Source organism: Panthera pardus, unplaced genomic scaffold, assembly GCF_024362965.1.
Source record: "Panthera pardus isolate Hobbes unplaced genomic scaffold, ASM2436296v1 HiC_scaffold_6, whole genome shotgun sequence".
Lineage (NCBI taxonomy): Eukaryota > Metazoa > Chordata > Mammalia > Carnivora > Felidae > Panthera > Panthera pardus.
In genome coordinates this window covers 7,664,137-7,679,748 of record NW_026526991.1, presented here as the reverse complement: position 1 = coordinate 7,679,748, position 15,612 = coordinate 7,664,137, and the positions used below count along the sequence as shown (strand labels likewise).

Below are 15,612 nucleotides of genomic sequence, written 5' to 3'. Positions count from 1 at the left end.
ACCCTGATACCTGCCCTCCAACTGCCAGTGGCACCCCCCCGTCACAGCAACCCCCGAAACACGCAGATACTCCCCAGCGACCCCAAGGAGGCAGCGTGGAACCCCACCGCCCCCACCCCACTGACGGTGCTCACGGCGGCACCACAGCGGACGAGGCCTGCAGAGCCTGCCCGGCGCTCTCCCCTGGCCCAGCCCTCCCTGCCCGTCCCGCCGCCACCTGGCCCAACACACCGTCCCTGAGGGTGTTTCTCTTCTCCCAGCACCAATGCCCCGCAATAAAAACAACGTCCTCTCGGGGCGCCTGGGGCGCTCAGTCGGTTGGGTGTCCGACTTCGGCTCAGGTCACGATCTCACAGTTTGTGGTTCGAGCCCCGCGTCGGGCTCTGTGCCGACAGCTCGGAGCCCGGAGCCTGCTTCACACTCTGTGTCTCCCTCTCTCTCCACCCCTCCCCTGTTCACACTATCAAAAATAAATAAGCATTTAAAACAAACAAACGAAAAAACGTGCTCTCAACAAAACCTAGTGGAAGACACCAACCGTCAGAAACGGGTGAGCAGGAAATGACCTGGGACGACCAAATGATGGGCCTTTCTCAGAGCTGCCAAAGCCGACCCAGCTGCCCAGCCGTGGACTCGGGCCCGCTCTCCTGTTCCCCAGGGAGTCCGATGAGTCCACTCCCAGCAGGAGCGCCTATCTCCCCACCCGGTGCTCCGTGGTAACAGCCAGCTGGCCATTTTTCTCACGTGCCACGCCTGCTGTCAGAACGCGAGCTCGCTGTGCGTGGAGGTATGATGTTCCACACGTGGCCAGTAGCTCAACCCATTAAGTCCGTGGCGCAAATATGCCGTGATCTTTCAAATTCTCGTCCGCTTGACCTGCCAGTCACTGAGGGGCAGGAAACCTGGCGCCAGGCTGCGAGGGTCTGAAGCCCAACTCTGCAACTTACCAGTCCCACCGTGAGAGACATTCAGAGACACGCCGCAGGGAAACTGAGGTAACGAACAGTTAAATGCAAACAACTCAGACAGCGTCTGACACGGGCAGCGTCTTCTAGCGCTCCTTACACATTTCCGCCTCTCCTCTTCCCCGCCGGCCCTCCACGCACATACTCACAAGATACAGTTACATACACGCACGCGCAAAATGTTGTCAAAGCGGACGTTCAGGATCGCGTCTTCCCCGGTACATGTATCCGCTTATCCCTCGGCAGTGATGCTCTTTATCCCAAATAATGCTTCCCACCTTAAAATCTATTTCATCTCATAGCTGCATAAGAGCTACGCCACTGCCTGGCTGGCTATTATCCTGGTTAGTGCTGACCTGTGGTGTTTCTCCCAACCCCTTCCTTGCTGCCGTCGTGTAATCCTAGGTTTCAGGTGAGGGTCTCATAAGTGGCATGGAGCTGGATCCCGCTCGTAAATCCAAGCTGGCCTCAGAGCTACTCTCCTCCAGGACACCAAACACGCCCCGCCTCATTGTGGCCTCTGCTGTTCCGGATGCGGCCTGTTTCCCATCGAACCGTCCGCCCAAGCGAATCACCTGTCCGTCGCCGGCTGATCCTGTAATGTCTTCTCTGACCTCCCGTGTTTAGCGGCTCACTCGTTTCTCCAGGTGCGGTACCTTAAATTTTTTTTTTTTTCAACGTTTTTATTTATTTTTGGGACAGAGAGAGACAGAGCATGAACGGGGGAGGGGCAGAGAGAGAGGGAGACACAGAATCAGAAACAGGCTCCAGGCTCCGAGCCATCAGCCCAGAGCCTGACGCGGGGCTCGAAACTCACGGACCGCGAGATCGTGACCTGGCTGAAGCCGGACGCTTAACTGACTGCGCCACCCAGGTGCCCCATGCGGTACCTTAATTCCTCCAGCTGGAAAGTTCCCGGCTACCACCAGCCACCCGAGGAGGCTCCCGCAGCGTGTTTTCCCATTCCTGAACTATTGTTCCTTCTCTCGTGCCCAAACCTCTCCTCCAAATCCGTGCCCTCTCTCAGTACTGCCCCCCCACCCCAGCACCTTGTCATTCTATTAACTAATCCTCTCTTCTGCTGTATCTACGGAATTTTGAACATTAACCACGGCAAGTTCGGTTGCTGGAAGTTCTGCTGGGCTCTTTTTTTTTTTTTTTTTTTTTTTTTTTAATATTTTTTTTTCAACGTTTTTTTATTTTTATTTTTGGGACAGAGAGAGACAGAGCATGAACGGGGAGGGGCAGAGAGAGAGGGAGACACAGAATCGGAAACAGGCTCCAGGCTCCGAGCCATCAGCCCAGAGCCCGACGCGGGGCTCGAACTCACGGACCGCGAGATCGTGACCTGGCTGAAGTCGGACGCTTAACCGACTGCGCCACCCAGGCGCCCGCATGCTGGGCTCTTTTTTAAAATCTGTTTCTTCGGAGCCTTATTCCTCACGTGCATTGTTTGAAAGCTCCACGTGTTTCGGTTCTGTTCCCATGGCTGTTGTCGACGTCAGGTCCCTGGGGTACATCCCTCCTCCAAATCACAGTGCCAGCTGTGTGTGTGCACGGCACACGCTTTCTGGGTCTCGTGCTTTCTCTATCGTGAGCTGGTCTTCAGGGGGCTTTTCTGCGGGAAAACCACAGGGCGGGGTGGCCCCTCGGGCAGCGTTTCTCCAGGGCGGCCAGCCAAGTGTCGTGGTCCCGGAGACCCTTTCAAGTGGTCTCTGGGATCAAAGCCGCATTCCTAATAACAGCAATTATTATTGCTGTTAATAATAATTAACAGCTCTCGGTGAAAAAGATAAATAGAAGGCAATTTCATTTAAGGATGTCCTTGATGAAGTAGGAAAAGTTCTTAATTTTATGATCAATCGCATCAAATCTCAACCCTTGAGTAAACATCTTCTCCAAACTCCACGTGGCAAAGCGGGAAGAACCAGAAAACCAAAAGAATGGTGACTTCTTCCCCAAAAAGCACCTGATGCAATTATGTGAGCTGTGAGCTGAATTAGATACATTTTTCAAGAAACGTCATTTTTTTTTTAACTAGCAAAAAATGACTAACAGGCAAACTGGTTATTCAAACTTGGGTTTTTGGCAGACATTTTCTCAAGAATGAACAAAGACTGTCGCTTCAACGAAAACAATCTACAGTATGTGTTGCCGATAATAATATTTGAGCTTTTAAGCCCAAATCAGAATTTTGAAGAACTTTTATCTGCTGCTCTGTGTTCAACAGGTTCTTCTCATAAGGCGTCAGTAAATACAACAAGCGGGAGTTTCTGACGCCATGTGGGGGAGCGTGTCGGCGTCCAGATCTGCACACCCCAGACATCCGACCTTCTCCAAATGGCCAACGTCTGATGTCACAGAACCGCATGCGGGCAAAACATCCGCTCAGAGTGCAGGACAGGCCGATGGATTTTAACGTAACTTGGTACAAGACGTTCACCGATGTGGCTTCCGATGTCACACGGCAGTTACCTTAGGAAGCTGCCACCTGACAAGCCGCGTCACAGCGTTAAAGAGAAAACGTCCACGGTCGTCGGAAAGGACTATGAAAATTCTCCCTCCTCCAACGACCTGCCTGTGTGCGGCTGGGCTGTTTTCACACAGTCCCATCAAAAACAACACATCACAACAGACTGAGCACGGAAGCACACGTGAGAATGCCACGGTCTTCAGTCACGTTACAGAGAGTCTTACCACAAAGAAACACAGTGCCTGTCCTCTAAATAGCTATATTGTGAAAACGTTAGTTCATCATAGAGATACGTTACTTATAACAGCATGTAACGCGTTCATCGTTGCTATTTTTGGATAAACTAATAAATATGTTCAAATTATCGCCATTTGAGTTTCTAACACAGTAAGGATTGTGAGAATTAACCCACGGGGGCAAAAGCTCTTTGTGCAATTCAGGACTCTTTAAGACTGAGACACGAGGGGCGCCTGGGTGGCTCAGTCGGCTGAGCGTCCGACTTCAGCTCAGGTCAGGATCTTGCAGTTAGTGAGTTCGAGCCCCGCTCTGTGCTGTGCTGACGGCTCGGAGCCTGGAGCCTGCTTCCGATTCTGTGTCTCCCTCTCTCTCTGCCCCTCCCCCGTTCATGCTCTGTCTCTCTCTCTCTCAAAAATGAATAGACGTAAAAAAAATTAACAAAAAAGACTGAGACACGAAGCTGGAGAGCTTCGACAGGAGAACTGTGTCACCTCGGTTTCTGGGCAGCACCCAGACTCCCCGTGCAGGAGAAGTTCTGTCTTACTTGCACACCGGGCCAGGGCAATAACACCTAAACTTTCAGGCGTTACCGTGTGTGATAACTCGCTTCAAGTTCACTAGCGTCCACCGGTGGGGTCATTACTCCTCGTTTCTGGAGGACTCCCCTCACCGAGGAGTCTAGTGAGTCTACGCATTTCAGCCGAGTTTGGCTCAACATCACCCAGCGCCTCCAGGCACATGCTGGGAGCGAGCGGCGTCTCCTTGGTCCTGGTCTGCCGTCCTCCTGGGGCCAGAGCCCCCACCCCCCACCCCCGGAACCCCTAGAATTCCGTCCTCCATCGGCAGTCCTCTGGCCGCACCCCTGGCCACCAGGAGACACATCCCACGGGGACAGCAGGTAGGCGACGGCGTGCGGCACCTGCACAGGGCGGGTGTGTGTCACGCCGTGGCCAAGTGCAGAGCACAGAGTCTCAGACCGAGGCCCCAAGGGGAGCCAAACCACAGCTACGTCTCCAGAAAAATGAGCAGATGTGGCGTTTGCCCTCTAGAACTTATCCAGCACGACGGCAGTCATTTCCCCTGATTCTAGCTGGACACGGTCATACAGCAGAGTAGAAAACCACAGGCTTCAGGGCTCAAATGTGGGTCCCAACACGTGCTCCTTGATCCCCGGCAAGGGATCTCTCTGCGTGGGCTCTCTCAGGGCTGTGACATCGTTTCTGCCGTGAGGCCGAGGACCACCGAGGGCACGCTGGGCCGTCACTGCCTCACCCCTGTCCCGCTGTGACTGCCACCGATCACGGGAAGCCCAATCACTGGTGAGGGAGCCGCTGCACCGACTTGGCCCAGCGACTCTGCGTCCCTGCAGCCTCTCTGGCCTGTGGATTTCACACAACTTCCTAAAATGCAGGGAACCGAGCTGAGAGCCTGCACTTAACAAAGCCCCACGGTGTTCTCAATCCGACAACCGAGCAGTGAAGGGACGAGAAGGTGCTGGAGGAAAACGGCCCCCGCGTCTCCAGAGAGTGGCGAGGACAGGGCAGGTCCAGGAGCAAGAGAGGGAGCGGGGCAGCGGAAGCCAGTGATGCCGCGGGTCGGGTAGCGACAGAAGCTCCCAGCCCCTCAGGGCGCTCATGTCTCGGTCCGTCCTTCCTCCCGCTCCTGTCAACTCAGACCCTCGCACTCGTACGAATGAGAGAGCAGGGGCACCAGCACACACAAAACAGTCCCCCAGTCGAGCTGGCCCAACTCAGGGAATGACCCATCCCCCCAAGACCCCTGGGGCTGGTAACCGGGCCCCTCGACACTGCCCACAGGAGGGTCGCGTGGCTCCCGTCGGCCTGCGAAGCGTGGTGAACGCACGTGCACAGGCCACCCTTGCCGAGAAGCCCCTTCATCGGACAGCAAGCCTCCGGCGAGAAATGAAAAGCCAGTGTCGCTTCCAGGGTGAACTGACTTTATTTACAAACATAAACAGGATGATCCTGCATTTAAATGGCAGAAATTCCATCCCTCAAGGTCAGAAAAGTGACATTTGAAATCGATAAAGTCTCACATTATGATTCAATCTGTTTTCGAAAAGGGACAAAAATGTCTTCAGTTTTGGGAAAAAGACCAAAACATATGAAAACATCAAACAATGTAGGGAAATGATACATCGATGCTTGGGCCAGAACACGGCAGGCGGGTTTTTCTCCGCAAGATGCAAACAAGGCTCCCGGTCCTCAACTGCAGCAGGACCCTCCCCCGCTCTGTCACTCCGCGGTCATCAAAGGTAACGGGAACCCACGCTGTCCTCTCCAGCACAATCATTCTGGCTACTTCACTCAAATTAAGCCTCGGGCCCCACTCTCGAGGGCCCCCCATGTGGGAGCCTCACTCGGACCACCTCTAAGCCAGCAGCCGAGCTGAGGCCTCCGCAGGTACGGGCGTCGGGCACGGCGCCGCGACAACGGTCAGGAAAGCCCAGCCCGACAAGCGCACCCCACGAGTTTCTCTCTTCAGGCGGAAGTGCCCCTACTCAGCTGTGACAGAAGGGGTCCCGGCACAGCGCGCAGACGCCCGCACAGCCTCCGTCCCTGGAGCAGCCGTCTTTGGGATGAACCTAGCCCGTGGGGTCCCTCGGAAAACCTCCAGCAGCCAAACCCTGCTCCGGCCTTTCCCCCACCGCCCCCGTCACCCTCCGGGTCTCACTGCCCTCCCGAATCGGGTCCTCAGGAGCACGCGTCTCAATATCCTCACGACACCCCTTTGGGTCTACCCTGTGTCCCACACTGAGCTCCGGGGAGGCCTTAGCCTGACACTCCCGTCCCTCCCCAGGGCGGCGTGCGGCACCCAGCACAAAGCACGCATCTAGGAAAGGTGTGCAGGCACACAACGCGCCTAAGACGGGCCGTGGTCCGTGTCCTCGGCCACTTCCTGCGACGCCGAGAGGCCCCAGTCCTCATTCCTGCTCTGCGTGGGGTTCTTCGCCCAAACCACTTTCCCAAAACCACCCCCAGCACGGGGAGACCCACAGCCTTTCTGGGGAAATCCCAGCCATCGGTCTGACAGACACCAAGTCCACAGAGACCCGACCGCGGGGGGGCAGGCTTCTGGCAGCTTGCACCTCCTGTGGGACCAGGCCCAGCTGCGGTTCCTGGGACGACCAGACCCCTCAGGGCCAGCTGCTCCTAGGCCCAGGGCAACAGGGGAGAGGCTGAGGCCTAAACCGTGTGCCCTGTGAAGGGCGGGCGGCCCTGAATCCAGTTCTCCGCGTGTGGACGGCGAAACGGCTCATTGAGCGTGTGGACGGCTCACCTACATTTGGTGCTGGTGCCACTGGGCGTCACGGGCAGCAGAGCAGGAAAGAGGGGAGTGTGCGGGGACCAGACTCTGCAGGCGAGGGGACAGCCCCACCCTCTAGGAGCCCTGCCGCGCCCTGCTGCTGGCACCGTCTCCAGATGCGCACGCACGGGGTCTCTCACGAGCCGTCACCCCGCAGAGGAGACACGCGCCCGGGTGTAGAAAGGGAGGCTTCCGAGGGGAGCAGCGGCCAAGCCGGGCACGGAGGCAGGTGGCAGGCCCAGGGCTCCCGGTGGCCCTGGTTTCAGACCGGAGCGGCGTCTGCCTGGGGTCCGGGCCGGCAGGGGCTCACCTGAATACCGTCCAGCAGCCTGCTCATGCACCAGTACGTGTCGGCCTCCACGTTACGCAGCACGTCGGTGGGCACGCGGGAGACGTCGGCGGCATCCACGTCCTCCTCCTCTGTGGGCCGGGAAGCATGGAAAAGACAGCGAGCGGTTAACCCATGGGACACACGCCACAGGGCGGGGCAGGGGCAGGGGCGGGGCCGGTCTGAGACCCAAGGTCGGGCCGGGGCCCATTTGTCCGGCTCTGGCTACACGCCTCTAAGTGTTCCCCCTCATCACCTACTGGTTCTCAATTTTAACACCTAGTTAGCTGCAAGTAATTAATATTCTGAGTCTTCTCCAATTAATTAACATAATTAATATATTGTAAATTATTGCTTCTCAGGCATTTTGCATCCTAATCAGAGAGGGCCTAAAATAGATTACTTATTCCTGCCACAGATCTGAAAGTTTTCTCTTAAGGTGTTTAAAATCCTGCTTCTCACACAGTCACGTACTCATTAGACAATAATTTCTCTAAACCCAGGTCTCCAAGGTTAGAGTTTCCAAAGCCACGCTGGGCGGAGGCCCCTGTGCTGCAGGCGAACACCCAGGAAGCAGCAGAGGATGTGTGTGCAGAACAGGGGACGGTGCTCTGAGCAACCTCTCTCTTCGAGGGTAAAAAACCCAGAGAGAAAATTTAAACGTGGGGTGTCTGGGAGCCTCAGTCAGTTAAGCGTCCGACTTCGGCTCGGGTCCCGATCTCACGGTTTGTGAGTTCGAGCCCGCGTTGGGCTCGTTGTCAGCACAGAGACCACTTCGGATCCTCTGTCCGCCGCCTCTGGCCCTCCGCCACTCACACGCTCGAGCACTTGGTGTCTCTCTCTCTCTCTCTCTCTCTCAAAAATAAATATTAAAAAAAAAACTTTTAAAATGCAAAACAGATGCCTGATTGAAATGGTTTATCAGAAGTTTGAAAGGACTAATTTCAGATCCTTATAAAAACTGCTATCCTCCAGCATGAAACTCCTAAATGTTTCAAAAATTGAGTATTCTATTTTTTTATTTACTTTTGTTTTATTTTGCCAACATGCACGGCATCCTTGCAAGGCAAATCTTTAAGAAAAGAAGCAATTCCACCGAGAATATATTTAGAAAGTTCGAAGTGGGCAGAAACGACAATAATTATAAGAGTAATAATTGCTAACACCTGTTGAGCAGCTGTTGGCCGCCAGGCGCTCCTCTCCGCTGTTCACGCGGACGAGCTCGTTAACCTCCGTCACCCGTCTGTTATCACCGGCGCTGCACCCTTGGAAACGGGGCGCAAACAGCGGGCACGGCCCAGAGCCCGCGTCCGCGACCCCCCACGGCACCACGACGCCACGCTCGCTCCCAGAGGGCGCTGGGGCTTGCGCTGCACGAGGCCTCGAGCAGCGGCTCCTCGGAGGCTCCCTGACACGGCCTTGCCTCGCGCCAGAGCCACTGGAACCACCCTCCACTCGTTCCCTGCTCGCAGCAACACTCACGATGGCAAAAACAGGCCGGGGGGGGGGGGGGTCCGGGTGCCAAAGCCCGGCCAGGCCCTCCACGCGGGCCACGCGGGTCTCCACAGGCAGGCCCCACAGGGTTCACACTCATGAGGACGCGTCCTGGCCAACCGTGCTCTCAGTCCCCGGGGCGCCCAGGAGCATGTGTGTAGGGACTGTGACCAGACGGTCATTCCGTCCCCCTCACCCGTTCAACTCCCTCGCTCATTCAACAAGCCCTTCTGTGTTCTGGTTGGTTTGGGGTTTATTTTATGGAAACGCGGTTCACGTACCATAAAATCCACCTTTTTAAAGCACACGATTCAGTGGGTTTTAGCGTACTCCCAGAGTCAGATAACCGTCACCACCACATAATTCCAGAACATTCTCAACCACCCCCAAGCAAGCCTATGTGCAGGCACTCCCCCAGCGCCTGGCAACCAGCAATCGGTGCCTTGCCTCCGTGGGTCCTCCTGCTCCGACACTTCAGGTAACGGGACCGCATAGCACAGGGGCCGTGTGGCTGGCGTCCATCACTCAGCACCGAGTTCCCAGGGCGGATCCAGGCCGCAGCCTGTGCCAGCCTTCTGTTCAGTCCTCTTTTGGGTAGGATAACATTGCGATGTACGCATGAGCCACACTGCCTACCCCTGTCCCTTGTGGGACACCAGGCTGTCCCCACACCGGGGTCATGCGACAACACACAGCAGTGATCTCTGTGCGGTGGCACTGTCCCTACACGCCAGGGCCTGGAGTGCAGAGATGAGTAAGAGGCAATGCCCCCCCACCAAGTCCAGAGCCCCTCCCAACACAGGATGTGCTGAGGAGAGTCCCCAGGCTGGCCGGGCCGGCTCTGAGCTCCCTCCTCCCAGCCTGCACGTGCCCGTGACACGTGCACTGTCCCCAGCTGCCCCGCGGGGCTGGCACTCTCCCTCCCACACCCGGGCACCCCTCTGCCTCACCCCGGTACAGCCCGGCAAGGCGCCTGGCCTCACGCTCGGCTGTCCCCGCAGGCCAACGTCTGGCCTGAGCACACCCTCCGACGGAGCCCCACCGCAGAAATGTTGGCTCGGGACGTCTGGAGGCATCCACTCCGCCTGTTTACAGAGGAGGAAACTGGGTCTCCCGGGGCTCACTGGCCAAGCGCACGAGGTCTACCCGACATGACGCCGTCCTGCTGGAAGATCAAGCTCGCGGGCGCGAGTGTAAGTGGCCTCCTCTGGCTTGGGCGGAATCAATCCAACATCCCACCAAACTAGAGCAGATTGACGTTACCTTCCAGTCCCGGGAGCGGGCTCCGTGACGATCATCAGGGGACTCCTCCTGAGATGTCTGCCTTCAACAGTCTCTCTTTGGAGGGCCTTCAAAGCACCGAGATGTCCCCTCAGCTGTCACAGCAGGGAAACAAAGCCTGCCTGGCCTCCAGCCCTCCCCTGGCTCCCAGGGCAGCGGGGCCCCCAGCACAGAGGCACAGGGCACAGGCGGCAGGCTGACGCGCACGAGCCTCGGAGACCCTTCTCTGTCTGCTCAGCTGGCTTACTGCTTTATCCAACGCCAGGTCGGCTGGGCAGCCTCATTACGTGTCACTTCCCACAACGGGCTGTTTGTTACTCCTCAAGGTGATGAGGTAACGGCATTTAACCCAGAGAAACCCTGTGCCGATCCGTCTTCCAAAAGCTCAGAGAATGGGAATGACCCTCATTATCACAGTGAGTTAAATGTCCACCCGCCCAGGGAAGTCACCCGCCCACATGGGGGAAGGCACAGAGGGCGGCACAGAACACTCCAGAAGCCCTACGCCGCAGTCACAGGGTCAGAGTCGACTGCAGAAACTCCCGAGGCTGGCACTGCCGGCCCCTGGGGGTCCCCGCAGGAGACCGGGCACCAGCGGTTTCTGGGGTCACAGCCCGGACCACACCAAGAGCAAAATCAGCACGTTTAGACAGGTCCTGTCGGTGGGACGCTAACTTACCGAACCATCCACCGTGAGCCCCGGGAGCCTCACCACTGCGGGGCAGACACAAGTTCTGAGTCAAGACCCCAAAATGGCCAACGGTTGTGACAGGTTTTAACCCAAAGGTACATGCCTCCCCCGGGGCATGCTGTCTCCACATCCCTGGGGCAAGGAGGGGCACCAGGCGGGGAGGGAACCTGAACGGGGAGCCACCGGGGAGCCCTGGGGCCGGCAGCCATGGAGCCTGTGCCACGTAGGACGTCGCCCCCAAACGTGTGCCACGCCGAGTGACAGGGGAGAGGCCAGGCGCACTGCCCGCTGAGATCGCCAACGAGAGGAAACCACGGGAGTAGAAGGATTCCGGGCAATCCCACCGTTCAAAAGAAGAAACAATTCAAAGGAGGAAATGGTACATTCAAGGAAAAAAGAGAACAAGCAGAACTTGCTGTCACATGGAGGGGCGCCCCAGACCACACCGCAGGGGCCTGGCCAGAGCAGGGGCTCTGGGGTGCCGAGCCCTCTGGGCCACGTGGATTTGGGCTTGGCTAATCCTGACCCACGCCACACAGCCCGCAAGCTGCCGGAGGCTGCCGGCTGCCACGGGAGGTGGGTGCCGCACAGAGCACCCCTGGACTGGCCCCTCCCCGCCCTCCGCGGCCTTCTCCCAGCCAGGTGGTACCACAGGCCCCGGGAGGACAGGGAGGGGTGGCGCGGACTCTCGCGAGCCATGTTTATGCCCAACACATGACGGAAATTAACGGAATTTAGGCCACCCTGTTTCATTTGAAACTGGACCAGACCCTGTGTCCTACTTTGTCCCGTGAGCACGAACATCACCACCAGCACGTGCCACACCGCGGGAGCACCACCCAGTCCTCCTCCCACGCTGTCCGCACACCACCTTTCAGGGCCGAGCCCTGCACCCCACGGGCCGCGAGCTGAGAAAGGGGCAAGCTCTGGTCCCCAAGCCTCGGGCGGCAGGGAGGCCGACATGGCCCCAGCTCACCCAAGTGGCACCTGGGGACACAGACAAGGCACCGGCCAGCCCGGGGCAGGTCAGCAGCCTCACGTGGACCACAACTACACGTGAAGGCACAAGATGTAAAACAGCCGTCTACTTTAGAATATCTCACTCGCCTTCTCAAGTCATAAAAAGGCTTTAAGAGACAATTTAAATAAATTCTTTGAAAAGGCTACCCTGCCATGTTATTGTTGAAACGCAATTTGTAACATAATCCCATCTTTATCAACAACGCCATTTCTATCAAAAACTCCCGCCTTTGCATGTCGTACATACACTCATGCAGAGAACGCTGCTCAGAAAGATGCCAGAGACAGGACGGTGGTGCCCCCGGGAAAGGTGGGGAGGGGATAACTACCACCACTCTTTACTCTTTACAGAGGGTAGAGAATAAATAGAGCGACAAATTTTCACATAGCACTTACGACTTTTGCAATAGGGGGAAAAATACTGTTTAAGCAGCGAGGATGGTTTCACGAAGGTCTATCTTTTCTACAGATAAACATCCCTAGAGAAGAAGTTCCCAAGAGTGGTGGTACTGTCCTTCTAAGTGCTCCGAGAAGCTTGTGGAGCATTTGGGGGTCAGAATGATTAGGGTGAGGGGACCTGCTGGCATTCAGTACTTCCCATCCTACCAAGTGTGAACAGCACTGCGCAATTAGCACATCCAGAGCCAGTCATGACTATCCCACAAGACTGGGTGGGTGGGTGGCTGGATGGGCCAGTGGATGGGTGGGTGGACAGGGAGGTGCGTGGGTGGGTAGGTGGGTGGATGGATGGATTGGTGGGTCCATGGATGGGTGGCTGGCTGGCTGGCTGGGTGGATGGATGGATTAGTGGGTAGGTGGGTAGAAGGGTGAATGGGTCAGTGGATAAGTGGGTGGGTGGGGGGTAGGTGGATGGATGGGTGGGTGGGTGAGTGGGTGGGTAGGTGGGTGGGTGGATGGATGGATGGATGGATGGATGGTTTGGTGGGTGCATGGATGGATGGGTGGCTGGCTGGCTGGCTGGGTGGAAGGATGGATTGGTGGGTGGATGGGTAGGAGGGTGATTCAGTGGGTAGGTGGATGGGTGCTTCAGGTGGGTGGGTGGATGGGTGGATGTGCGGCTGAGTGGCTGGGTGGGTGGATGGACGGGTGGGTGGGTGGCTGGGTAGGTATAAGGAACTCGTAAAAGAATGGAGAACATTCAGCCTGGTAAGGAAAACACCACGATGGGATATAAGTACTACCTTGCAATATCCAAAAACTACCTTGGGTAAACAAAAAGCAGAAATTTCTCGTCCATGCTTCCACACCCAGAGAACCGGTAGGGTCAGCGGGTAAGTAAGAGGCAGGTTGATGGGCTCAAACTAAGGATGTGGGTGATGAGGCTGGTCACCAACAGCAATGGCGCCCGACACCACCGAGGCACGGAGCACTTCTTAGAGTCTGCAGAGTGTCCTCCTATGCCAAGGCCCACAGCATCTGAAACAGCCTGCGGAGGTGAGCATGCCCACCTGACAAAAGGCCTGCAGGAGACCAGCGTGCCAGGAAGCAGCCGAGCCTGGCCAGGAACGGAGTCAGGCCGACCACGGTCAGCCTCTCGTTCTCACTGAGGCAGGGCGAGACACGGACGGAGGCCTCCGACTCTGCAAGGAGAGGGAGGGACCGTCGCCGCTCACTGACCACCTGTGCCTCTACGACTCTAGAGAGGCACAACCTCACAGCTACCACAGCACTCCCCTGGTCACAAAACCTGTGGTGGGCAAAAGAGCCTGTCACCACCACAGGCTCACTGGAGCTTTGGGTCGCGTGGGGACTCCCTCCTCAGAGGCTCCGCTCCCACGACAACGCCTGCCCACCTCCCCGAAACATCAGCGTGGGTCCCGGAAACGGCCCCGGTAGCACAGGCTGGGATCCTGTAATGACCAGGGAGCACGAGAAAGTAAAAAGGCCTGGCACGCGGCCAGGCTCTCCCTGGCGGTGAACCAAACGGGGCGGCTTGGTAATCACAAAGGGAGAAATCCCTCAAATTTACACAGACCCCGTGACTTCAAGGGACCCCACGGCATGGATCACCGAGGTAAGTGTGGCCGCCGGCCTCACAAAGCATGAGCCGCGGGTGAGAGCCGGCACCTGCTGGTGAGCAGCGCAGGTTAGGGAGGGGAGCACACCGGGGCTGTTATGACTGCGTTAATCACCCGCATCGCACAAACCCTGCAATAAACCTCTTCACGTAATTAGGAGCTTAACTGGTAATCAAAAATACTCTCTACTTCATAAGCTCGCTGGAATCACTCTACGGTCTAATCTTTCGCACGGCCCAACTTGGGAGTTTTAAATTTGAAACCCTGACACTTTGGTGATGGAGGTTTTAGCACTTAATTACATAGACTTGGGTTCCAAGGCGGAGGGGAAAGTCCTGCTATGGTAAGAGCGGTACCGCAACTCAAGACTGTAAATTCACAGAACTCCGTGGCTCAGCAAAAACAACTGATGTTATGATCAGATTGGTTCAGCACTACGAATGTTTAATGCTAATATAAAGAATGTTCAACTCAAGGTTACGAATAAGCCACCATCAGAAGACCCAATTCTGTTATGTGGATGAAAACCTGTAGCCCACAGACATACAGTCAGCGCACGATGGGACAGCAGCAGACGATGGTCACAAGTCAAGGACAAACCAAGGACGATGCGCTCACTACAGGCCAGGCAAGATGGCATGATGTGGCCACACCCACCCATCAGTCTTCCGGCCCCAGGCGGGCCCCAACGACAAGAACCAACCTCCACCCCAATGCGGCCGCAGTCAGGGGTCCCCAGCCCCACACACAAACCTCAGGCGGGGGGGGCAGCGCTGGTGGGACAGCTGCCCCTCCATCCACAGGGGGCGCCCTGCTACCGGCTCCACGCAGAGGAGCGCCCTTGACCGTACCTGCACCTGCGTGGGTACCGAGGCAGACAGCGAAGGGAAAGTCTGTCTCTTTAATGATCCTTGCTTCTCTAATGTCATTTTTGTACAGGGAAGGATTTTAATTTCACAACAGTCTTTTGGCTTGACTAGATCTTTGACTTTTTAATAACGCTGCGAGGAGGAGTTTCTGTTGCCTGAAATGCTACTGGCTGAAGTACCGATGGGCCGTATTAACATGGGCGGAGGACCTGCACGGTAGGAGCCGGGCTCGGGGAAGGCGGAGGACAAGCCAGCAGGAAGCCCAGAGGAAGCCGGGGACACATCCACTCACCCACTGACTCCTGATTCACCATTCTCCGTTTACCGGGCTTACTTACCATGCCTGGTGACCACTTACTTGTAGAGAGATGTAAATGAAAAACTGGCCACAGGGCGAGTGAGCAGTGTGACAAGGGACAGGTGGGAGGCACGGCAGGTTCAAAAGAGCAGAGTCCTCGCCCCCTGGCAGGCAGGGCTCTGGCAGGCGTGGCCTTGGGGCTAAGCCTTGAAAGATGGTGGAATCAAGCGTTCCCCAGGAAGGGGAAGAAGGCGGCGTATGGGAAGGCGGGAGAGGCAAGAGCCAGTACGCCGGGGGGGTGTCCCCAAGACCCAGGCAGTAAACCCGTGGGGCGTCCCCGTGACCCAGGCAGGAACAACTCGTGAGGGTCACCATCCTGCAGCCCCGGGTGCCGGGCCCCAGAGCTGGGCTTCCTGCTGGAGGGAAGCAGGAGCCCTGGAGACGGGTGCGCATCAGGGTAACTCCTCACACGGGCGTCTGCCAGCAGGGGTGCGGGCAGAGAAGGGATCCCATCTGGCGTCAGTGCCGTGGGAACAAAAGCAGGCCAGAGGCGGTGGAGACGTTCCCAAGCAGAGTCTACAAACCCCAAC

The 15,612-nt window shown here is 56.9% G+C and overlaps 1 protein-coding gene across 7 annotated transcripts in view; it reads right to left on the bottom strand.

Annotated features, from left to right (window-relative positions):
- Positions 1 to 15,612, bottom strand: part of TBC1D22A (TBC1 domain family member 22A) — a 322,333-nt gene that overhangs the window by 132,707 nt on the left and 174,014 nt on the right. For all 7 annotated transcript variants that reach the window (XM_019447231.2, XM_019447233.2, XM_019447237.2 and 4 more), the window contains one exon: positions 7,313 to 7,422. In XM_019447231.2, the coding sequence (XP_019302776.2) occupies positions 7,313 to 7,422 (110 nt within the window). The remainder of the gene's footprint in view (positions 1 to 7,312; positions 7,423 to 15,612) is intronic.